A 25,473-nucleotide genomic window follows, 5' to 3' on the forward strand; every position below is an offset into this window, starting at 1 on the left:
CACTGACTTCTGACTTCTGCTGAATCTGCATTTAAAATTCAGAGATATTTGAAATGGATACAGCGGTAATTAATAGAGGGGAAAACTCTGCAAGCAAGCATATTCACTTAAAAAATTTGTTTACAAATATTATCAATACACTGGTATCCTAGGTTCCACAGTGGAAAATCTTTGGTCATTTCAGAGGAGATACAAAAAAAATTACAATTGCTTTATCTATGCAATACTCCAAAATACGACGAGTGCTTCCTTCTCATCACATGTTATTCCCAATTTATATTTCATTTTGTCTGCACCTTGGATTTGATTTTCCCTTCCCGTTAGATTTGACTGCTAATGTTTTGTGAAATCAAGAGTTCTTTCCTGTTCACAGACTGAATCCTAAAGCTGAATCTTAAACTTTCAGTATCCCCTTTATGTGTTTTCTTGAAGTTTTGTTGTCGCTAAAGTACAAATATATCACAGATGGTTTAAGGCCCCCTATAAAGGCTCTCCACAGTCATTACCGAAGATGTTGAACTTTGAATATAATGTTAAAAGTTTGGGTTTTCTTTAAACAACTTCCTTACTCACTCATTCCCCTAGTTCTCTCTCATAATTTTCTGTTTAAAATTACATTCAATTCCTACTGTGGTACAGAAGACGGGGAAAGTTTTGATGACAACTTTATTGCATAGAATGATGATATGTGTTGAGCATAAAATACATAGTGATGTGAAAAATCATTACAATTTTTCTTAGTTTTCAATCTGTTTTGTTAAGGTTGAAACACATTCCAAACTGCTGTTATTAACAGCAGTAACTACAAAAAATGTCAGATTAAACTATTAAGCACCTTCTTTAAGCATGGCTTGCTTTTACGGTGACTCAGTTTTGTCATCTATAAAATGGAAATAAAAATATTATCCTTCATATATTGAAAAATTAAATAACTTACTGTCTAGAGTACATAACGATTTTCATTTTAGTTACCATACATTCAATCATCAATATGTTGTAATCATGTTTGTGTCCATGAATCTAATGAAATAATTTATGCCAAAGTTTATCAAATACTTCCCTTTTGCTCTTAAAGTTTAGGAACTTTCTAAGTACAATGTGTACTTTTAATCTGCAATAGTCATAGCATTCTTGCATAACTTACAGTAATACCATGTACATGTTTTACCTACCATCTTTTTGCTTTTTAATTTGTAGACATTTCTTTTTTTACAGGTCTCTCTTATGTTCATAGTTCTTAATACTGCTTTTTAAAATTTTTTTTTATTGCATAAATTTGACATGTAACAATGTGTAGGTTTAAGGTGTACAGGATGTTACTTTGATACATTTATATATTGCAATATGATTGTCAATTTAGTGATATTTATCACATTACATAGTTACAATATTAGTGTCTATATTCATTACACTGTGCCTCAGGTCTCAATGGCTCAGTTTTACTACTCATTACAAGTTTGTACCCATAAATTTTACTTCTGAACATACGCACTCTCTTTGGGTATTTCCTTGAACTCTTAATCCTCAAAAATGATTGCTCTTTAGTCACGTATATAACCAAGTGCACTGCAAACACAAAAAGTCCAAAAGGAGGCACTTGATTTTCCACACTCTCATCCTGTGTCTTCCTCTGTCTTTTTTAATAATCAAACTGAATCTTTGCCATATGCTAACTATTGAAATAAACACTTTACATGGATTATCAATCTGGAATAATCCTCCCTCCTGTGCTCCATCTTTCCCTGTTCAATCTTTGTCCCCAGTGTCCAATTGTGCTGGGATTGCACATACTCAACCATTGGTTTTAGTTTTTAGTTGCCAGGAATTTGTATGTGGGAGGTGTATTACTACATCATGACATTCAAATTATGCCACTTTTAGATGACCTCTTATTTATTTTTGCTTAAAAAGACCTTATCAATGACTATACACTATCCAAGATTAATGCACTTTAAATACGATGTTTAATTAATACCCATGTTAGGACTTCCATTACTAAATTTTATACAGTCAGGAGAGATTCATTGATTAGATGAAAATATGATCCAAGTTTCAAAAAAGAAAATGTAACTGAAATGATAGAAATTATAATACTTACACTCTGGCGGTCAATCTTAGCCTTTCTCTATCAATTGTTTACAACTCTTCTTAGAGCTACAACTTGAAAATAGATATGATGTCAAAAACTAGCATGAGAATATCTGGTCACTGCTGATTGAATCTGGTCACTCCCACAGGAACAGCAGTTTAGGAATGCAGAATTTCCTTGAGATTTTGATCTTTAGTCAGTTGCATCAGCTTCTTCCCGACAGGTGTGGTGCTATCACAGGGTAGGAAATATATATTTTTTTAACTTTTAATTATTGAAAAGAAAAGCAGGTTCAAAGGAACTTCTAGCAGCTTTGGAAGGGTTGATGCTCTGAACTATTTTGCTCAGAGAGAGGATTTTCCAATTTCAAGCTTGATATTTATTTTATTTGCCAAATCTACAACAAAATTTATAAACGAGTCCTTGGTGACCAGATTCAAAAATTGCTAATGAGTCTTCTGTGTAATCGTCTTGAATCATCTGATCTTTGGGTAAAAAACAAACAAATCTAACACAGTAACAGTGGGAGCACGGCCTTTAGAGACAGGGGGAAAGCAGCAGAATCAGTTAAGAGACTGGTAGGACAAGATTTACTCTAATTAAGAACAAAACCTAGTCCAGCTTCTTTTACCTAATTCTTATCATGTAAGGTGGTTAAAAGATGATAGATCTCCCGCTCCACTTTTCCTTATATGTGCAACGAGAAAACTGAACTGAAGAAAAAGACAAAATAGAGATAACAAGAGGTAATATTTTGAAGCATATCCTTGCCCACTTTTCCTCCTGCAAATATATCCATGTATGTCACATGTAATAATTACAAATGCATGCATATTAAATGAAAATTACTTCGACATTGGGATATACGGATGGTCACAGCTATTCTACTCCTTGACACGTGTGAACTTCCTTATATTTCAATAATTATTGATTTGCATCATTTTAAACCTATTTAATTTCAGTCCACTGTATTCATTTAATCACCAGAGTTTAACCCCAAATTTATCAATGTTGTAAATGTATGCTGTTTCCAAAGTTTCACCATTGTTAAATATCACTTTATGGAAAATTGTGCTGTTTCTACTTATCTTAAATCATTTAGCTTCTTTCATATTTTTTTTTTTTGAGGAAGATTAGCCCCAAGCTAACATCCGCTGCCAATTCTCCTCTTTTTGCTGAGGAAGACTGGCCCTGAGCTAACATCCATGCCCATCCTCCTCTACTTTCTATGTGGGATGCCTGCCACAACACGGCTTGATAAGCAGTGTGCAGGTCCACACCCGGGATCCCAACTGGCCAACCCTGGGCCATGAAGTGGAATGTGCATACTTAACTGCTGTGCCACTGAGCAGGTCCCTACATTTTTTATAATTACAAAATATTACAAGCATAACCTTTGTGAAAATATTTTTATACATTGTCAGAACAATTGATAGAAGTGAAATTTCTTTAACATGCTGATATTCATATTTAGAACTCTGACGTACTAGCATTATTATGAGAGATAATGTGTTCCTCAAGTCAAGTGTACAAGAGTGTCTCTGTGCAGACACTCAAGTCAAGAATGTATATCTTCTTTTCCTTTAAACAATTATTACCTTCATTCATTCACGGACTAATATGGGTCAAGCCTGGTTGCAGATTTATTGAAGTAAGATTTACACACAATAAGTGGACTCTTTTTAATATCTCATGATAAATTTTTACAGGTATATATACCTCCCTAACCCTTACTCTCACTGTGTCGATAATGACCATTTCCATCTCCCTAGAAAGTTGCTCTATATCCCTTCCTAGCAAAGCCCTCTGTTCCCAGGAAGCCAGTGGTCTACTTTCTGTCATTTTAGATTAGATTTGATTTATCTTTTTCTTGTGTTTCATATGAATGGAATCATATATGGCATTCTTCCTTTATAAAGTTTTTTTATATATTTCCATCTTTACTATTGTATATATCAGTAGTTCATTTGTATTGCTGGGAAATTTTCCACATTTAGACATATCACAACTTGTTTCTTTATTGAACAATAGATGGAAATTTTGAATATCTCTGGGTTTGTTTATTGGGAATAAAGCAGTTATGAATATTAATCTGCAAGTTTTTGCATAGACATATGTTTTCATTTCTCTCAGGTAAATACTTAAGTCTCAATTGTTGGGTCAAGTGCAAGTTTATGTTTGACAGACAAATAGGTTTGAAGAGGCTGTAACATTTTACATTCTCGGAAACAATATATGAAATTTCCAGTTGCTTTAAATCATCACTGATCCTTGGTATTCTCAGCCTGTTCATTTTTTTTTTTAATTAAAAATTTCTTTTAGGGGGCTGGCCCCGTGGCCAAGTACTTAAGGTTCTGTGCACTCAGCTTCAGTGACCAGGGTTCCCTGGTCTATGGAGGCATCCCACATACAAAATAGAGAAATATTGGTATGGATGTTAGCTCAGGGCCAACCTTCCTCAAGCAAAAAAAGAGGAGGAAAGGTAACGGATGTTAGTTCAGGGTGAATCTTCCTCACACACACACACAAATTATTGACATATAATCGATATACGTCATTCTATTAGTTTCAGGTGTACAGTGTAATGATTTGATAATTAGTATATATTGCAAAATGAACACCACAGTATGTTTAGTTAGCATACATCACCACACAGTTAGAATTTCTTTTCTTGTGAGGAGAACTTTTAAGATCTACTCTCTTAGCAATTTTCAAATATACAAAGCAGTATTATTAACTATAGTCGCCATGCTGTAAATTATATCCCCATGACTTATTGATTTTATAACTGGAAGTTTGTACCTTTTGAACACCTTCGCCCGTTTGGCCCACCCAACTCCTGCCTCTGGCTACTACCAACCTGTTCTCCGTATCTATGAGTTTGTTTTTTTTTCTTTTTCAGATTCCATTTATAGGTGAGATCATACAATATTTGTCTTTGTCTGTCTGACATATTTCCCTTAGCTTAATGCCCTCAAAGTCAATCCATGTTGTCATAAATGACAAGATTTCCTTCTTTTTGTGGCTGAGTAATATTCCATTTACCTATCTCTCACATTTTATTTATCCTTTCATCCATCAATGAACACTTAGGTTGTTTCCATGTCTTGGCTATTATAAATAATGCTGCAATGAACATGTTGGTGCATATTATCTCCTCAAGTTAGTGTTTTCATTTCTTTTGAATAAATACCCTGAAGCGAAATCCTTCAATGATATGGTAGTTCTATTTTTAATATTTTGAGGAACCTCCATACTATTTTCCATAGTGGCTTCACTAAGTTACATTCTCACCAATAGTGCACAAGGTTTGCCTTTTCTCCACATCCTGACTAATACTTGTTATATCTTGTCTTTTTGATAATAACCATTCCAACAGGTGTGAAGTGATAGCTCACTGTAGTTTTGATTAGTATTTCCTTGATGATTAGTGATGTCAAGCACCTTTACCTGTTCATCATCAGTAAGACTTCTTGGAAAAATGGCTATTCAGACCCTCTACCCACTTTTTAATTGGATTGTTTATTTGTTTGCTATTGAGTTGTATGAGTTCTTTGTGTATTTTGAATATCAACCTCTTATCAGATACATGATTTGCAAATATTTTCTCCCGTTTCTATGTAGAAGCTTTTTAGTTTGATGTAGTCCCACTTGCTTAGTTTTGCTCATGATGCCTTTACTTTTGGTGTCAAAGCCAGAAAAAATCTATGCCAAGACCAATGTCAGAGAGCTTACCCTCTATGTTTTCTTCTACTAGTTATGGTTTCAGGTCTTATGTTCAAATCTTTAATCCATTTTGAATATATTTTTGTGTATGATGTAAGAAAGGGGTCCATTTTCATCTTTTTACTTAGGGCAATCTGGTTTTCCCAACACTGTTTATTGAAGAGAGTATCCTTTCCCTGCTGTATATTCTTGGCTCCTTTGTCAAAAATTCCTTGAACATATTTGTGTGAGTTTGTTTCTGGGCTTTCTATTCTTTTCCATTGATCTTTGTGTCTGTTTTTACACCAATATCATACTGCTTGGATTACTATAGCTTTGTAATATAGTTTGAAATCAGAAAATGTGAGGCCTCCAGCTTTATTCTTCTTTATCAAGATTGCTTTAGCTGTTCAGGGTCTTTTGTGGTTCCATACAAATTTTAGGATTGTTTGTTCTATTTCTATGAAAAACGTCATGGAATATTTTTTAGGGATTGCATTGAAAACGTTAATTGCGTTGGGTAGTAGGGACATTTTATCAATATTAATTCTTCCAAGGAGGCTGAGGTGTTTGAAGTCACAGGGAAGAACTTCAGGCCGCCTTGATCTCCAATCTCCTCTTCAACTCAGCAAGTTTTCTGTGCCTTAACTTGCTCTGTTCTATGTTATGGTGACTTATCTGATTGATGACTTTGAGGAAAATCCTGAACATACTTCCCTAAGGGAATTCTGGGATTTATGATTAATCTAAGCACCAAAGAGCAGACACATTGGTGAAGAATCCCTAGATGATGTGAAGTTTGAGAAACGTTCTGGGAGCCCTGGCTACTTTTGCCTATGGCATTCTGCAAATCTTGATGAGGTGGGTCCAGTAAAGTGCTTGATTCTTTGGGTGGTGACATGAATGAATGTATCTAAAGGGTAAGGTGAGCCAGGAGTAAAAGAACCCTGACATAGAATTTAGCTCAATTTCACCTCATCAGCTTTCGAGTTTGTTTTAAGATGCGTCGAGACTGCTAATCAGGCAACTAGCAGAAATAAAACAAATAGTTTCTTCCTAGGATGATAACATTATTCTAGCTTACATTTTTTTTTTGCAAATGATTCTCGAGTACTGTACAATGTCCGAAACATAGATGAGAATTAACAGACATGTGAGAAGAAAAGAGACGATGTGAGTGAAAGCAAAGGAAAGTGGACAAGAGAAACACTCATAGTACTTCAGATAATGGAAACGCAAGATAGAGACTGCAACAAATCCATGGCTACTGTTTTCAAAGAAACAGAAGACAAGATAAAAAAAAATCATATTATGGAAATCTATAAAAAATGGCTCAGTAGATTAGAAAGATAAACAAACAGTTTTAATTCTGGAGGAACCACAAAGAGTATATAAAAAGGAATATACTGTATAACACACAAATTAATATGAAGATCTCGAAAATAAAAAAAAGAAACGAAATTAGAACAAACTGAAAACACCTAACAACATGGTAGGTCTAAAAAAATTTTCACATTAAAATAAATGGACTGAAAAGAAGCCAGTTATAAAAGCCGACGTCTTCTATCATTCTATTTATGTGAAAGTCCAGAATGGGCAAATCTATAGAGAAAGAAAATATATTAGTGGTTCATAAGGCTGGGAAGAAATGTGGGGAGAGTTGAGTGGGGAGTGGCTGCTGGTGGGTACAAGGACCTTAGTGAAGTGAAGAAAACAATCTAAAATTAGACGATGGTGATGCATCACAACTTTATAAATATACCAAAAAATCATTGAATTATACACTCTAAATGGGTAAACTGTATGACATGTAAATTACATAGTAACAGAACTGTTTTTCAAAAATAGACTGAGTACTCCAGTCAAAAGAAAAGATTAAAAAATCTTAGATATCTTGCTAAAAATCTTACAGCGAGTAAGAGCGGTAACAGTGTTTCACCATTTAAAAATGTAGTTGTATATTTATTCATCAGTTTATTTAGTCTCTTATGAATCATTTTACACTCTTTTCTGTCTTTCACAACGGAAAAAGATCTACAAGAAGAATACTTACACAAAGATTTTTTTTTTTAAATATCGGCAGAATAATTGCCAGAAGTAAAATTTCTTCAACAAATTGAATGTTTATTTTTAGAACTATAATATACTAGTAATGCAGAGTACAGTAATTAAAATTTCCCTTCAAGTCAAGAACTTCAGAGTGCCTTTGGATACAGACCCATGCTATGAATTAGCATCTTTTTTCCTGTATAGAGTATGAGAAATATTACCTTAATTTAACCAGAGCCTAATTGGGATCAAAGCTGTGTTGCAGATTTTTTGACGTATAACTTACTGAGAATCAAATGTAACCATTTTAAATGCACATTTTGATGAGTTTTGACAAATGTGTACACCTCTATAACCAGAACCACAATAAAGACAGACTATTCCCATCTCCCAAAAAGTTTCTCTTTCATGTCCATTTTTATCATTCACTCCATCTCTAGTCCCAGACAACCAGCCATCTACTTTCTGTAATTATAGATTTAGTTTATAAAAAGTCTATGGTGTTTTCTAGAATTTTGTATAAGTTGAATTATACAACATGCATGCTTTTGAGTCTGGTATATTTCACTTAACATAAAATTTTTGAAATTCACTCTTGTTATTCCATGTATCAGTAACTCATTTCTAAAATTAGTTTTTATTTAAAAGGGTGAATATCATAAAATTTTCCCTTTTAAGATCTATAATTTTCTGAGGTTTAGTATATTCATGGCATTTTCCACTTATCACCATTATTTAATTGTAGAACATGTGTATCCCCCCAAAAGCAAACCGTTAGCAGTTACTTCCATTCTCCCCTACTTCCAGTCCCTGGCAACCAGTAATCTACATTCTGTCTCTGTGGAATTGTCAATTCTGGAATTTTAATTTAAGTGGAACAACAGGATATGTGGTCTTTGTGGTCTTTGGTGACCGGCTTCTTTTACTTAGCAGAATGTTTTCAGGGTCCATTCATGTTGAAGCATGCATCAGTTCTTCACCCCTTTTTCTGCCAAATAATATTCCATTGTGTTACTATATCACACTTTGCTTATCCATTCATCTGTTGATGGACATTTGGGTTGTTTTCACTTTTTGGCTATTATGAATAATGCTACTATAAGCATTCAGGTTTAAGGTTTTGTGTGTATGTATATTTTCAATTCTCTTTGACATGTACCAAGGAATAAAGTTGCAAAGTCATTTGGTTACTCTATGTTTAATTTTGACAAACTATAAAACTGTATTTCAAACTTGCTGTACTATATTATGAATATTCAGCAAAGAAAGATTGCTCCAGTAGCTTCACATCTTTGCTGACACTTATTTCCTCAGTCCCTTTCGCTTTAGCCGTCCCAGTAGGTGTGAAGAGGCATCTCATTGTGTTTTGATTTGCATTTCCTTCATGACTAAGGATATTGAGTATCTTTTCATGTGTATATTGGCCATTTCTATATCTTACTTGTAGAAATGTCTTTGTAGAAATTCAAATTCTTTACCTATTTTAAAATTGAGTTGTCTTTTTATTATTGAGTTGTTAGAGTTCTTTATATATTCTCTGTACAAGTCCCTGATCAGATATAGGATTTGCAAATATTTCTCCCTTTCTATGAGCTGCCTTTTGCTTTTTCAATGGTGTTCTTTGAAGCACAGAAGCTTTAATTTTGACGAAGTCCCATTTATGCATCTTTTTATTTTGCCATTTGTGTTTTTGGTGTCATTTCCAGGAAACCATTGCTTAATTTGAGACCACAAAGATTTAGTGTACTTTTGTAAGCGTTCTATATTTTTAACGTCCACATTTTGGTCTTTGGTCCAATTCGAGTTAACCTTTGTGTTTGCTGTGTGGTAGGGGTCTATCTTCATATTTTTGTGTATGGATATTCAGTGTCTCAGCCCCATTTATTAAAAAGCTGTTGCTTCTTCATTCGATTATCTTGGCACTCATTGAAAATTAGTTGACTATAAATGTCAGGGTTTACTTCAGCATTCTTAACTCTGATTTATTGGTCTATGTATTTATACCTAACCAGAATACTGTTTTGATTAGTGCTTTATAGTAAGGTTTGACATCAATGTGTAAGTATTCCAATTTTTTATTTTCCAAGATTGTTTGGCTTATTGTGGTTCCCTTGCATTTCCATATGAATCGTAGTGTTAGTGTGCCACATCTTGCAAAAGAGGCAGCTGAGATTTTGATAGAGATTGTAGTGAATCTATAGATTAATTTGGGGAGTATTGGCATCTCAGTAATATCAAGTCTTCCAGACCGTGAATATGGGGTATCTTTCCATTTATTGATATTTTTAATTTATTTCAATAATCTTTATAACTAGTTTTCAGTGTATAAATCTTATGCTCATTTTGTTAAATTTATTTCAGAATATTCTTTTTAATGTCATGGAATATGGAATTGTTTTCTTACTCTCATTTTCAAATTGTTCACTGCTAGTATATAGAAATGCAAATAATCTTTGTTATTGGGACCAGCTGGGTGGTCCAGAGGTTAAGTTAGTGAGTTCTGTTTCAGGGGCCCGGGGATCACCAGTTCAGGTCCTGGTCTGCGGACCTGCACACCAGTAATCAAGCCATGCTGTGGTAGGCATCCCACATATAAGATAGAGGAAAATGGGCATGCATGTTAGGTCAGGGCCAATCTTCCTCAAAAAATATGATAATAATATTTGTTATTGATCATGTATCCTGCAAACTTGCTGAACTTGTTTATTAGCTCAAATAATGTTTTGTGGATTTTGTGGATTTTCTATATACAAGTTTATATTGTCTGCAAATGTAGTTTTGTTTCTTCTTTTCGTGTCTTTTTGTTTCATTTCTTTTTTCTTTCTCTAATTGCCCTATTAAAAATCTCTAGTACGGGGGTCGGGCCAGTGGCGCAGTGGTTAAGTGTGCACATTCCACTTCTCCATGGCCCAGGGTTCGCCGGTTTGGAGCCCAGGTGTGGACATGGCACCCCTTGGCAAAAGCCATGCTGTGGTAGGCGTCCCACATATAAAGTAGAGGAAGATGGGTATGGATGTTAGCCAGGGCCAGTCTTCCTCAGCAAAAAGAGGAGGATTGGCAGTAGTTAGCTCAGGCCTAACATTCCTCAAAAAAAAAAAAAAATTCTCCAGTACAATGTTGAATAGAAGTGGAGAAATCAGACATCCTTTTACTGTTTCCGATCTTAGAGGGAGAGCAATCTTCCACCATTAAGTGATGAGGTTACCTGGTACTTTTTAGTAGATGTTCTTTATAAAGTTGAAGAAGTTGTTTTCTATTCCTAGTTTTCTGAGTGTTTTTATCATGAACTGGTGTTGGATTTTGTCAAATGCTTTTACTGTGTCTCTTGAGATGATCATGTGGCTTTTGTTCTTTATTCTATTAATATAGTGTCATAGATTTGTTGATTTTTGGATGGTAAATCAATCTTGTATTCCTGGGATGCATCCTTCTTCATCATATATGGTGTATAATCATTTTGCGTGTGGGTTGTGCTGGATTTAGCCTTCAAGTATTTTGTAGATGATATTCAGGCCTGAATTGATAAGGAACATGTATTCATAAGGTCCATAGTTTTCTTTCTTGTCATATATTTGTCAGGTTTTGGGGTCATGGTAATAGTGGCCTTGTAGAATGAACTGGAAAGTGGTTTTTACTATCTTCATGAGTTTGCAAAGGACTGGTGTTGATTGTTCTTTAAACGTTTGGTAAAATTCACAATTGAAGACATCTAGGCCCTTTGTTTGCTTTTGGGAAGTTTTTTGATTACTAATTCAATATCTACACTTGTTATAAATCTATTGAAATTTTCTATTTCTTCTGAGTCAATTTTAGTGGTTTATGTCTTTCTAGGAATTTGTCCATTTCACCTAGGATACATAACAAGTTTATAATTGCTCTTAGAGCTTCCTTATAGTTCTTCTTCTTGTAAGATTTAGTGATGCCCCTTTCTTCCTGATTTTAGAAATCTGAGTCTTTTCTCTTTTTTATCTTGTTCAATCCAAATAAATATTTTTCAATTTTATGGATATTTTCAAATAACCAACTTTTGTTTCATTTTTTCTAATATTTTTCTATTCTCTAGTTCATTTATTTCCACTCTCATCTTTTTTATTTTTTCTTTCTGCTTGCTTTGGGTTTAGAGTGCTTTTCTTTTTATATTTATAATTTTTTGTTATGAGAATGTTATATTTCCTTTTTGTCCAGCTTTTTTGAGATATGATTGACATACAACACTGTATAATTTTAAGGTGTGCAACATAACGACTTGACCTACATATTCTGAAAGTATTATGAAAATAATTTTATTTAATATCCATCATCTCATACAATGCAAGAAAAAAGTAAAAAATGATTTTTTCGTTGTGATGAGAACTCTTATGATTCACTCTCAACAAATTGCAAGTATGTCATACAGCAATGTTAACTATAGTCATCATTTTGTTCAAATTTCAAGTATGTCATACAGCAATGTTAACTATAGTCATCATTTTGTTCATTACATCCCCAGGACTTGTTTATCTTATAACTGGGAATTTATATCTTATGACCACCTTCATCCAGTTTCCACCTCCCTACTCCCACATCACCTCTGGCAACCACAAATCTAATCTCTTTTTCTATGAGGTCTTTTTTTTTTAATTAGATTCAACACATAAATAAGATGACACAGTATTTGTCTTTCTCTGGCTGACTCATTTCACTTAGCATAAAGCCTTCAAAGTCCATCCATGTTGTTGCAAATGGTTTGATTTCCTGCTTCTTTATGGCTAAATAATATTTTGTCGTATGATGTGTAACATTTATACATTCAAATAGGTTTTCTTTTTTGCATTTTTGTTTATTTTTACTGAACTAGTATTAATAAAATAAAACGCAACTTAATTTTTTTCACGGAGAAACAGACATTTGATATTCTATCATTGTGTAGATCTAAGTCTATTTGAAAAAAAGTTTCTTTATTTAAACCAAATATATATACCCAGCCCTCACTTATGAGTGGGATTGTATGACCGATGTTTTATTTTGATTTTTTCCTTTTCTCAGTCTACCCATTCTTCTTTCTGATTGTAGCACTTAGTTACTGCTTTAGATAACCTGCATTAAATTTTGTCTTCCTTTAATACTCTATGGGCTCAGTGACTATATACAAAAGCATAAGTAAATGTTTCTACAATACATAAATAATCTATACATTCACACATGTACGTGCTCATATGAAAATTTTCCAACCAAGAATATTGATTCAATTTCTTTTGTTCTAATAATATTTTATGTTATTTTAAGAAATTTTCTAATTTCTTTATATACTCTCTACTTTTACGTTAAATTTGTTCTCTTGGGAAAGAGAATTATGGTATGACTTCACTCATATGTGGAAAATATGCAAACAAACAAACACATAAATACAGAGTACAGATAGATGTTTACCAGAGGGCAAGAGGCCAGGGGGAGGGCAAAAGGAGTAAAGAGGCACATATGTATGGTGATGGATAAAAACCAGACAGTTGGTGGTGAACACGATGCAGTCTACACAGAAACTCAAATATAAAAATGTGTATGTGGAATTTATATAACGTTATGAACCAATGTGACCTCAATAAAAAAAGAAATCTAAAAGAAATTACTGCCTTGGTACTTACATTTTTATGGCTCACATGACTGAAATAATATTTTCTAATTGATTTCCTCTTACTTATTGCTGCTGCAGTCTACTCAGTTTTAAATATTTTGCATTTTTTTGGCTAGAACATCAAATTCTTTTATTAATTCCACTTGTGTCCTATTAGAGTTTCTTGAGTTTTCTAAATACGTAAGAATGTCCTCAAGGAAAAAGAATAGATGATGAATTTTAAAAATAAAATGCCTGGGCCATTTATCCTTATTTTTGAGATGTTTTAGAAATATTATTTTCTTTTACCTAGTTGAGAGAAAGGCAATTCTTTTGATTGAGTCCTTGAAGACTTCCTTAACTTGATTGTTTCTCAAGGTATAGATAAATGGGTTCAATGAAGGTGAAATAGAAGAAATAAGCAGTGAGACTACTTTGTTAACAGTCATTTCTTCCTTTGCTGTTGGATTCATATAGATGAAAATGCATGTGCCATAGGTGATGGAAACCACAATCATGTGGGAAGAACAGGTAGAAAAGGCCTTTTTCCTTTGCTGAACAGAAGGGAATCTAAAAATTGTCTTGATGATGCAAGCATATGACAAAACTACACAAGTAAGAGTCATATTCAGGGTCAGCACAGCACAGATTATAACTGTCTGTTCTATGAACCATGTGTCCGAGCATGAGATTTTCACTAAGGGCAATGCATCACAGCCAAAATGATCAATCTTGTTAGAGTCACAGAATTTTAGATTTAAACCCAGGCCAAGTGGTGGCATTATTACACATAAACCAGCCATCCAACAACAGATGATGAGAATCCTGCAGACTCTGCTGCTCATGATGATCACATAATGCAAGGGTTTGCATATGGCCACATAGCGGTCATAGGACATGGCAGCCAGCAGAAAAAATTCTGCTACTATACAGAGGTCAATAAAAAACAATTGCGTGGCACAAGCATTATAGGTAATGACCTTGTCACCTGTTGCTATGCTATACAAGTATCTGGGAATACAAGCAGATGTGAATGAGATTTCCAAGAAGGAGAAATTTTTTAAGAAAAAGTACATGGGTGTTTTAAGGTGGGAATCCATAAAGGTGAGTGTGATGATGGTCAGGTTTCCAGTTACACTCAGCAAGTAGGTGAGAAATAGAAAGATAAAAATCAGAACCTGAAGCTCAGGGTCATCTGTCAGTCCCAGCAGAATGAATGTTGTTACGGTACCGTTTTTCATCACTGACTTTTGACTTTTCTCCAATCTGTCTGTGATATTCAGAGAAATTCTTATGGATTATAGATTATTTTAACTGTTCTAAAATTTAATATATTCAGGCTTTTATATTTCATCATATGTAATTATATATATTGCATATATATTTACATTTAATGTCTATCCTGTGTTTAGGATTTTCCCATGTGACTAAATAGATTCCTCAGGAGGTGTAACTTTATGTGTGGCAATGTTTTTCAGCTTTCAAGAATTTTTCCGTCTTCAGAAACTAAATCATAAAATTTCACCCTTGATTTCATGTATGTTCTTGACACTTTGGGTCTTTTTTAAAAAAATGCTAATATAACTTGGGTCCACTCTACAGACTCTAGAGCAAAACTTGAAGTCTTTGTTCCAAAAGAAGATTTTTGTTTGCTGGTATGTTTTTAGGTTAAGAGTGCTTGATTCTAACAAACAAATGTAAGCCCTGCTGCTTGCTCCCCACCCCCTGATACACAGTCCACATTTTTTTCTGAGTATGTGCATTACCCTTACTGAGTATGTGTGTTACCTCTACTGCTGACACAAGTGATGACTGCCTTCTTTTCCCTCCTTCATCTTCCAGTCAATGAATTATTTTATCTTCATTGATCCTATACCAATGGGAACCCAAATGTTTCTAGTATACAATTGCTATTTTAAATCTTGAGGTTTTCTGAGATTAAATTAATAGAAAATATTTCCCCTTGTGTCCTTAGTTTGTTTTATGAGCAGATTCACTTTATTCTTTAACTTGTTCTCTTCTTACTGAGGTTGGGGCAGAGTTGCGTGTGATGATTTATCCAGTTCATAAAGTTCCCCAATATCTGGAAAAATCACTGAGGATCACGGCTCACTCAGAAGTTAGAAATCTCTTAGGAAATTTAATCTCTCATTCAAGAATCAAGTATTTATATAAAATTGAGATATAGAAGGTTATATATCTCTATCTTCCTTCCATCTTTTCTCCTAAACTGTCAGATGATATGTGCATCACTGTGAAATCATACTCAACTCTCCAAACTTTGAGCATATTCAACTCTCAAAGTATGGCTGCTTTTTTCCAAGATATTACAACTTACTCGATAACAGAAGTTAATAAACAGAGTCACGCTAAAGTGAAACTGACGCCTGTCTGTTTATTCTATCTTTCAAGGAAATGTTCAAAATGAACAAAGTCACCTGCAGCAAGATGCTCTCACTTCAGTCATTATATTATTCTTTTTGGGGCGGGAAGAGAATGGCGAGGGCTTGCTTATATACTTCTGCATATACGAAGACACTTTATTTTTAATTTGAGGTTGACTGTCTATGCAAAGTTACCCTGAATATTTCTTGCATTAAGTTAGACACAGATTTGTTTACATATCTTATGCATAAAAACCACCCTTGATGACATTTATCTACAGAAGGAAAATTCATTCTAAAAAATGACATCTCATATTTATATATCTCAAATGCATTAAAATATATAAATGATCTCTGAAATCCATTTTCTTTACCAAAGACAATATAACTTAGATCCTACAAAGGGAATTACAATCAAAGCGACAAACTTTGTCATACTTACTCTTTTGTTGGTAAACCAGACTTTTGTTGGTAGTTTACACATGGCAATATTAAGACTACAAGGTTAAAGTGATATTTTTATAGAAGTATTTATGTCTTCACATTCACTGGCATGTCTAGGAGTGCATAGAGCTCCCTTTGTTTTCTGTCTCCAACAAGTTGGACAGACTTGCTTATGATGAGCTTAATGCTGTTACAAGTCTCCAAATATGTTCTTACTATCTCCATCATTGAAAAGACAATAAATTACTCTAAGGGCTGAGGAACTCTCTCCACCGGGGAAGAGATGATATTTTAAACCATCAGGAGAGAGAGAGAAATGCTTTTACAATGTCAAACATGACTTGTTAATTTGCAGGAAATGCCACTAAGTGAAAAAAACAAATGGCCCTTGGTGCTCTACAATCAAGAGTTATTAATTTATTTTCTGGTAATGAAGTGCAAAACACAAGTAACACAGGCTTCAGTGGGGACTGTGTCCTTGGAGATAGGAAGATGTTACAGCAGCCTTTGACGCAGGTCAGGAGGGCAACTGTATCACTTAAATTACATGGCTCATTTTTTTAACTTTCACATCTGGTAAAACATTTGGAAGATTGTAATTTTTTATTATATGAATCATTTGTTATAGGAATATTTTATTATCATTGGACAATTTTAATCAGATAAGCAAAATGAAATGTTTTACATAAGGCTACTGCTTACATTATGGACCTTTTCCTTCCAGATTTTTCATTCTCCAAATACACGAACTATCATAAGTATTATTCATGAATGCATAAAAATTTGCAACCACAACTTATAATTGGATACAAATGTATGATTTTAACGTTGCACAACAATATGAATGCACTTAATACATTTTACACTTAAAATTATTCAATGCATTTCACACTTAAAAATGGGCAAAATGGTAAACGTTATGTTAAGTATATTTTGCCACTATAAAAAACACACTTTTATATATTTAAACATTTCTTAATTTATCACATAATATAAACTTTTGTTTTTTCCAATTATTCACTTTAATGATATTAGCTGCATGAATATTTTTGCCTGAATTAAATGTACAATGTTCTTTATTTTCCACAGTTATCAATCATTCTATCAAAAGTATTTTCACACAAATATTTTTGCATGTGTGAGCATAATTGGGAGAAGGGAAATTTCTAGATAAAAATATTATTTTGTTTTTGGAAAATTTATATAGTGTTATAAGAGCCATAAGATTATTCATATCGAACATTTGCCACCATAATTAAGTTTTAGTGTACATTATTTTTATTTTTATGCCTATTCATATCTTGTTCATTTAAATATGTTATATATGTATTTTAAGATTATGACAAGTCTTTAAAAATGTTAATGCTGATTTTTGGCATATATTTCATTTGTTTTACAGTCAAATCTGTCAAAAGTTTTTGCTTTTTAATTTTTAACAGGATTATTGAGTTATAATTGACATACAATCAACTGTACATAAAATGTGCAATTTAAGTTTTGACATATTTGTACTTCCTGAAAAGCATCATCACGATCACAGTAATAAATATATCCATCATTCCCTAAAGTTTCTTTGGGCCCCTTTTCTAAGTCCTTTACTCCTGCCCATCCCCCAAAGCTGCAATTCACAGGCAACAACTCACAATTTTTTGAGATTCATACATGTTATGTGTATCTATCTGGGGAGTCTCAGGACATTTTGTATCAGTTTGTTAACATTGCTTATTGATAATAGTGACAATGATCATTTGCACTTGGTCTAGATGAGACCACTATAGGGTTCTCCTTTTGAGGCTATTTCATGTAGCCGTACTATTCCTACATAAGTAGCAAAATCTAAAACTCCCCAGTTCTGACTCTATTTGGGCTCTCTGGGATTGAGTGTTTTCTGCACATATTGATGGTTTCTGATCTGAAAGAGAAAGTATGTCCAGACATGTTCCCTACAGAGGGAGGACGATCACGGTGTGCACCTGACAGAATTAATTTTAAAATTTTATTTTGCTAAAACTTTGTTCATTAGCTCTGGGTCTTCACATTATTTTGTTCTTATTGTGGAATTGTGATAGTACACCCATAAAGTTATACAAATTTATACTGCATTAGTATTTATATCTTTTTCTTATTTGAAACCTTACATATTTTGCTCCTTGTTTTGCATTCATCCATGTTTCTGAGAAATTTAACAATTTTCTTGAAATTTTTAAAAGAATCAACTTTTGGATTTATCTTTTTAAATTTATTTAATTTTCTTTCCTCAGTAAAATCCATGTTCTACTTGCTTTGGATTAATTTTATGGGTTTTAAAAATCTTATAATGAGCAGGAGTTGCTTTATTTTTTGTTCTGTTTATTTTATAAAATAATGACATATTTATGGATGAATAATTCTTTAATTTCTTCTGAGTATACCTTTTTTATGCTTTATATGAATTGTTTTGAAGTATCTCTATTTCATTGCATATGTGTTTCTTAACTTCCAAAGAGTAACATTTGGATTCGCTCTTCAATTCTTTATAGGTGGCATTAGTAGATTATTTTTTATAGAATTTGGACTGTAAAAGCTCTCTTTCAGATAGACAGAGGAGTATAATAATGGTTCCCCACCCCATCCATAGTTCATAAGTCAAGAAGAAATAAAAAAAAATTCTTAGAGAACATTGGTATTTTCATGGAGTGGTCAATTTCTTTTCCTAAATCACATTTTTAAAGTCTTGACTTTATGCTATTCTCTCAGTATCGTGTGTTTCACCACTTGGATCCTGATACTTCATCTCCCATCCCCATATGGACATTTGAACCTAAGCCCCTGTATCCATAATTCAAAAGCTTACATCTCTCCATCTTCCATTCTTTGCTTTCCCAGGAATCCACAAGTAATAGATGAGATGATTTATCTTCATTTCTTTTTTTTCTTTTTTTTTCTGCTTTTTCTCCCCAAATCCCCCAAGTACATAGTTATATATTTTAGTTGTAGGTGCTTCTAGTTGTGGTATGTGTGACGCCGCCTCAACGTGGCCTAATGAGCAGTGCCGTGTCCGTGCCCAGGATCCGAACTGGTGAAACCCTGGGCCACCGAAGCGGAGCTCGCAAACTTAACCGCTCGGCCACAGGGCCAGCCCCTTATCTTCATTTCTGATGATTCTGTATCTTTGCTAACTTGTGGTTACCCACACACTAACTGTTACTTCAAGCTATATATTCAAAAGGATATTTGTGAGATTTCATCCAGCATATTTTTCTGTTTTTTTTTTTTTCTGCTTTATCTCCCCAAACCCCCCCGCCCCCACACTGTTGTATATCTCAGTTGCTGGTCCCTCCAGTTGTGGGATGTGGGACACCGCCTCAACGTGGCCTGATGAGTGGTGCCATGTTGGCGCCCAGGATCTGAACCCTGGGCCGCCACAGCAGAGTGCGTGAACTTAACCACTTGGCCACAGAGCCGGCCCCTTTTCTGTTTTGAATGTATTTTATTAGAGTACTAGAAATGCTATTATTTTCTCTCTCAGTTGTTCCTTGTATTATTACGTCATGCCCTCATTCATCCTATTCAGTATTTTAACATAAAATTTCAATTCTTACTTGAATTTTTGTATTATTTTGTGCACATTTGAATATAAAAATCAGCAGTTTTATGCTATAAATTTTATAGAAGACTGATGAATGATTTTATTATACCATAAAATTTAATTATATGGAGTTATATTTATCTACAAATGAATTTATGATAATTATTCTTTCTTTTTATTTTCCAAGACAAATCTACAAGAAGGTGAGTAAAAACCAAAGGAAAGAAATGAGTTGATTAAAGAGCAATGTAAGTAAATCCAGGGAGGAGCTAAGTAATATAACACACCTGAAATATAGACTATTAAAAGACAAGGAAAATTCTAAGCTTCAATAGAAAGGTTTAGCAGCCATTTATTTTTTATTTTAACTTTATTGATTACTTTTTATTTTACTTCTTCAGGAATGATGCAATTCTTTTAATTGAGTTGTTGAAGGCTTTCTTCACTTGCTTATTTCTCAGTGTATAAATAAATGGATTTAACATAGGTGAAATGGAAGAAACGAGCAGTGAAAGCACTTTATTGACAGTCACTTGTTTCTCTGCTGTCGGATTCATGTAGATGAACATGCATGTGCCATAGGTGATGGAAACCACAACCATGTGGGAAGAACAGGTGGAAAAGGCCTTTTTTCTTTGCTGGGCAGATGGAAATCCTAAAATCGTCTTAATTATGTAAGCATAGGATAGAAATACACACATAAGGGTCAAAATGAGGGTCAGCACAGCACAGATTAATACAGTTTTTCCCATGAGCCATGTGTCTGAACATGATATCTTCAGGAGGGGAAAAGCATCACAGAGAAAATGATCAACAACATTCGAGTCACAGAATTTCAGATTTAGCCCCAGACTAAGTGGGGGGGCTATGGTCAACAATCCAGCCAACCAACAGCAAAAAACAAGCCTCCTGCAGACTCTGCTGCTCATGATGGTCACATACTGCAAGGGACTGCAGATGGCCACGTAGCGGTCATAGGACATGGCAGCCAGGAGAAAAAATTCTGTTATTGCAAAGAGATCAGTAAAAAAGACTTGCATGATACAAGCATTATATGTAATGATATTATCTCCTGTTGCTATGTTATACAAGTATCTGGGAATACAGGCAGTTGTGAATGACATCTCCAAGAAGGAGAAATTTTGTAAAAAGTAGTACATAGGTGTTTTAAGTTGAGGATCCACAAAGGTGAGTGCGATGATAGTCAAGTTCCCCGTTATACTCAGCAGGTAGGTGAGAAACAGAAAGATAAAAATCAGAACTTGCAGCTCAGGGTCATCAGTCAATCCCAACAGTATGAATGTTGTTATTGTACAGTTTTTCATCACTGATGACTTCTGTTCATTCTGCATATGTAGTAATTCAGAGACTATTATATAGATTATATTATCTGCATACATTCTAATTTAATCACATCTACCTTCACTACACTACACATCATATTTTAACTCATACTGTGAATATGGTTAGATTTATATGCTAATCTAGAATGGTTTTATGGGTAGCAAAAATGTCATTTGGCTCCCCAAAATTCTCCTCTATTGGGAGCTAGGTTAAAAAAACACACAAAAACACATTATTAAAGTTATGCTCTTGGTTAATAATTTTGTCCTTGTCAAAACGTTAATACATCATATGTAATTTGGACTCATGCTAAAGAGTCTTGCCCAGAACTTGTAGTCTCTGCTCCACCTTTATAATTAGATTATTTTCTTTGTTTTTTGAGAAATAAGTTTATTTTCTCCTATGAACCATGCTAAGCCTTACACACAAGACTGCATAGAAGTTTACCCCCTTGTTTTCCTTCTACATTTCTCTTTTCTTCTGCCTTCCTTCTGCATTCTCTATCAAGGTGTGAACTGCTATGCAGAATACAGCATTTTAAATACAATTATTTGTATTTATGTTTATAAAGTTCTTTGATAAATTAACTTAAAAATTACACACACGAGTTTTTAGAAGTCATCCGTTTGCTTGTTTGGATTTTTAGACTTGTCAGTTCCTCTTCACTCATGACTATACACTCTTTCCTTGTTATTTTTCCACAGTTCCTACAATTTTGTATAATGTCTTTCACTTAATGAATACTAAATTTCTTTTTCTAGTAAGGGATTTTTTTCTGACTTGAATATTGACTTGACTACCAAATATATCTACTTATATATTAAACGTAGTACCAAACACACCGCTTGCACAAATCGCGTGCATGTCCATTTCTGTCTGCCTAGAGCAGAAGCCAGAATCTTCCACAAGGTGAGCCACCTTCCACTCTCTCCTGTGTGTCAACAGGTCCCACTTGTTGACCACCCATCTTGTGTCAGATATTATAGTAAGCACTTGTGTTGTGTACTTTGTCCTGTGTTCCCCAACTTCACTGAGTAAACGTAATCATCATTGATTTTCAGTTGAAGCATCACATCCCCTGGAAAGTTTTCTGTGATTCTGATGACTGTCTAAGCCTACACACCAGTCCTGTGCTCTCCTTTTTCTTTCTTTTTTTGTTTTTTTGAGGAAGATTAGCCCTCGTAACATCCACTGCCAATCCTTTTCTTTTTGCTGAGGAAGACTGGCCCTGAGTTAACATCCATGCCCATCTTCCTCCACTCTATATGTGGGAAGCCTACCACAGCATAGTGTGCCAAGCGGTGCCATGTCCGCACCCAGGATCCGAACCACCGAACCCCAGGCCTCCAAAGCTGAACGTGCTCACTTAACCACCGTGCCACCGGGCCGGCCCCACCCCTTACAAACAAAATTTGCCAGTGCTTAGCTGAGGAATATGTTTGTTGTGATCACGCCTTTCTCACTGTGATAGCAACTACAGTAACACAGTTTTACACATATTGTCAACATCCAAAGAATATGCTCTGAATAAATTTATATGTCCTAAATTTACCAAACACACAGAGACAAAGCTATTTCTTCTTGTTTGTACTTAACTTCATTTTGCTCTCATACTGAATACGCTTGTTAATTTTTCTGTGTCTCTGACTTCTTTACTAGAAAATTTTGTGGTCTTTTGCTTTTTTTCTTTTAAAGAGGAGCTGTTTTTATTAATTAAGTCACATTTTGATGTGGTCTTTACAGTTGTGACAAAAGTTATAACCGCCTTCTCTTTTTTCCCCTGGTCATTCAAATAGATAATTGTATTTTCACTGATACCGTGTTTCCATCCTCACTGTTACCAATTATGGCAGTGTTAAATCCAAGGTTCATGGGTTTTTTGAAGCTGAGTTTATGTCAAGGCTGCTCCACAGTAATTTTCTCAGGCATCAAGAATGAATTGCTATAATGGGAGCTTGAATGTTTTCAATTTTCAGTGTTTCAATGCTTATAATCCTAAATCAGTGAAAAAGATTTCCTTTGAAACCACAATTTTGTTTGTGAACAGTTTCTCTTTGTTTTTTAACTATATTTTATTCATACTGAAGTCGAAGAAGAGCCACATCTGATGGCTTGCCCAGTTGATACTGTGAAGACCACAGGGTGGCAGTTACTTATCTGGGGAAGAACTGCTGACTTAGGCTCACACTTGGCCTGAAAACTAGAATCCCCAAGGGAGTTTTGCGACATACACAACATATATGTTTGATTAAATTCAGAAGTAGCGGATAGTGATTGCTGCAGTCTACCTACTTTTCTTTACCTTTCTCCTATTTCTCAGGCTATATATGCATCACTATGTAAACTTACTCAGTTCAACATGCTACAGGCATTACTTGATGCTCAAATTTGCTTTTTTCTTACAAGATATCACACACTATTGTAAGACAGCATTCAATAAACTAATTGACAGTGACACGTAACCTACTGATTTCTGTTTATCTTTCAATAAGTATTTGAAAGGAGCCAGCGATTTCTAATGAATGTTATTACTGCAACCAGTCTTTTGGATTGATGAAGGGAGAAATACACACACACATGCACACAGAATGGATGCTTTCATTAAACAATATGAAGTTGATGGTATAGCTGATGTCATTTCTGGATATTTCTTATATTAAGATTCCTAGTTATAAATCCACCTATTTACTATTAAGATATTTCATATGTATTTTTGAAGTCTTTATAAAATATGTAAGTTATAAGTCACACAACTAATTTTAATTCGAGCAGGTGAAATCTTTTTTTCACAGAAAAATATGCCCAAAGTTTCACAAAAGGAAGCATTACTAAGGTTGCAAAACTTACCATACTTACTTTTCCGTCAATCAGTCATAACTTCCTTAAGTTGTTTAAGAATAATAATTCATGGGGCCAGCCCAGTGGCATAGCAGTTAAGCTCACACGCTCCGCTTCTGTGGCCCGGGGTTTGCTGGTTCGGATCCAGTTGCAGACCCATTGCACAGCTTATCAAGCCATGCGATGGCAGGTGTCCCACATATAAAGTAGAGGAAGATGGGCACGCATGTTAGCTCAGGGCTAATCTTCCTCAAAAAGAAAAAAAAATAATAATTCTTAAAAGTAGTTAGTTGAAAATGGTAGGTTTGATGAAGATTTCCATGTGAGCGTCTCCTCACTTTTGCTTAGACAGCCATGTTCACACTCACAGCTTCTCTGAACAGTAGAATGCTCTCTGAGATTGCTGTCTCCAATAAGCTGGATAGATTTTCTCACGAAAGGCCTAAGAAATATTTTCTTGTGTATTTTAACATTTAAAATGTGGTGAAAGATCATCTTAATGGCAGTGGAATGCCAGAAACTCTCCTCTCTTTTGAAAGAGTTGAGTTTCAATATCTCTGGACAGGGACAGAGGTTTGAACAATACCAAACTTGATTTTTCTCTTTAGTTTGCTCTACCTGCAAATAAATGAATAAACACAAGGGCCTTGGTGATTTACACTGAAAAGTCACTAATAGATCTTCAGGCTAATTTTAATTGGCAAAAGCAAAATTACTAACAAAAGCTGGTTCCAGTGTCCCTGGAGACAAGGGGAGAAGTATCAATTTATTTCATTCATTTTCTTATTTTTCTTAATAGCTGTATTGAAGGAAAATAAATGTACAATAAACTGCACGTATTTGAAGTGTACAATTTGATGTTTCGACATATGTACATTCCCGTGAAAACATTAACACAATCAAAAGAGTGAACATGTTCATCACCCCCAAAAGTGTCCTTTTGCACCTTTGAAATCCCATGTGCCCCCCTCTTTCTGCACTCTTCCATTCTTCAGGCAACCACTGAGAACATGTCTATCACTGCAGATTAGTTTGCTTTCTTGTAAAAATTTAAGTAAATACAATAATGAAATATTGGGGTTTTTTTGCCCGGCTCCTTTCAGTGAGGAGGAATTTAAGATTTATCCCTGTTTTTATCAATGGTTCACTCCTGTTTACTTCTGAGTAATATTCCAGTGTTGATGGACCTGAGGAACTTTTCCAGTTTGTGACTATTACAAGTTAAGCTGTTATGAACAGTTGTGCACTAGATTGCTATGGAAATATGCTTTCGTTTCTCTTGGGTAAATACCTTGGAATGAGAATGAATGGTTGGTTAGTTTATAGGTTAGGTGTGTGTTTAGCTTTTGAAGAGTCTGTCAAACTGTTTTCAACATGCCTTTAGCGTTTACATTCCCATTGTCAGTGTCTGAGAGTTCCAGTTACTATACGTCAATGCCAACACTTACCATAACCAGTCTTT

General features: G+C 34.4%; 2 protein-coding genes across 2 annotated transcripts; both read right to left on the reverse strand.

Moving 5' to 3' along the window:
• Positions 1–13,738: 13,738 nt before the first annotated feature.
• Positions 13,739–14,674, reverse strand: LOC106832648 (olfactory receptor 6C2-like). The gene has a single exon (XM_014843479.3). It carries the CDS (start codon positions 14,672–14,674, stop codon positions 13,739–13,741), a length of 936 nt encoding a protein of 311 aa, XP_014698965.3.
• A 5,544-nt stretch (positions 14,675–20,218) lies between these two features.
• Positions 20,219–21,154, reverse strand: LOC106832649 (olfactory receptor 6C2-like). The gene has a single exon (XM_014843480.3). It carries the CDS (start codon positions 21,152–21,154, stop codon positions 20,219–20,221), a length of 936 nt encoding a protein of 311 aa, XP_014698966.1.
• Positions 21,155–25,473: the final 4,319 nt, after the last annotated feature.

Source organism: Equus asinus, chromosome 22, assembly GCF_041296235.1.
Source record: "Equus asinus isolate D_3611 breed Donkey chromosome 22, EquAss-T2T_v2, whole genome shotgun sequence".
Lineage (NCBI taxonomy): Eukaryota > Metazoa > Chordata > Mammalia > Perissodactyla > Equidae > Equus > Equus asinus.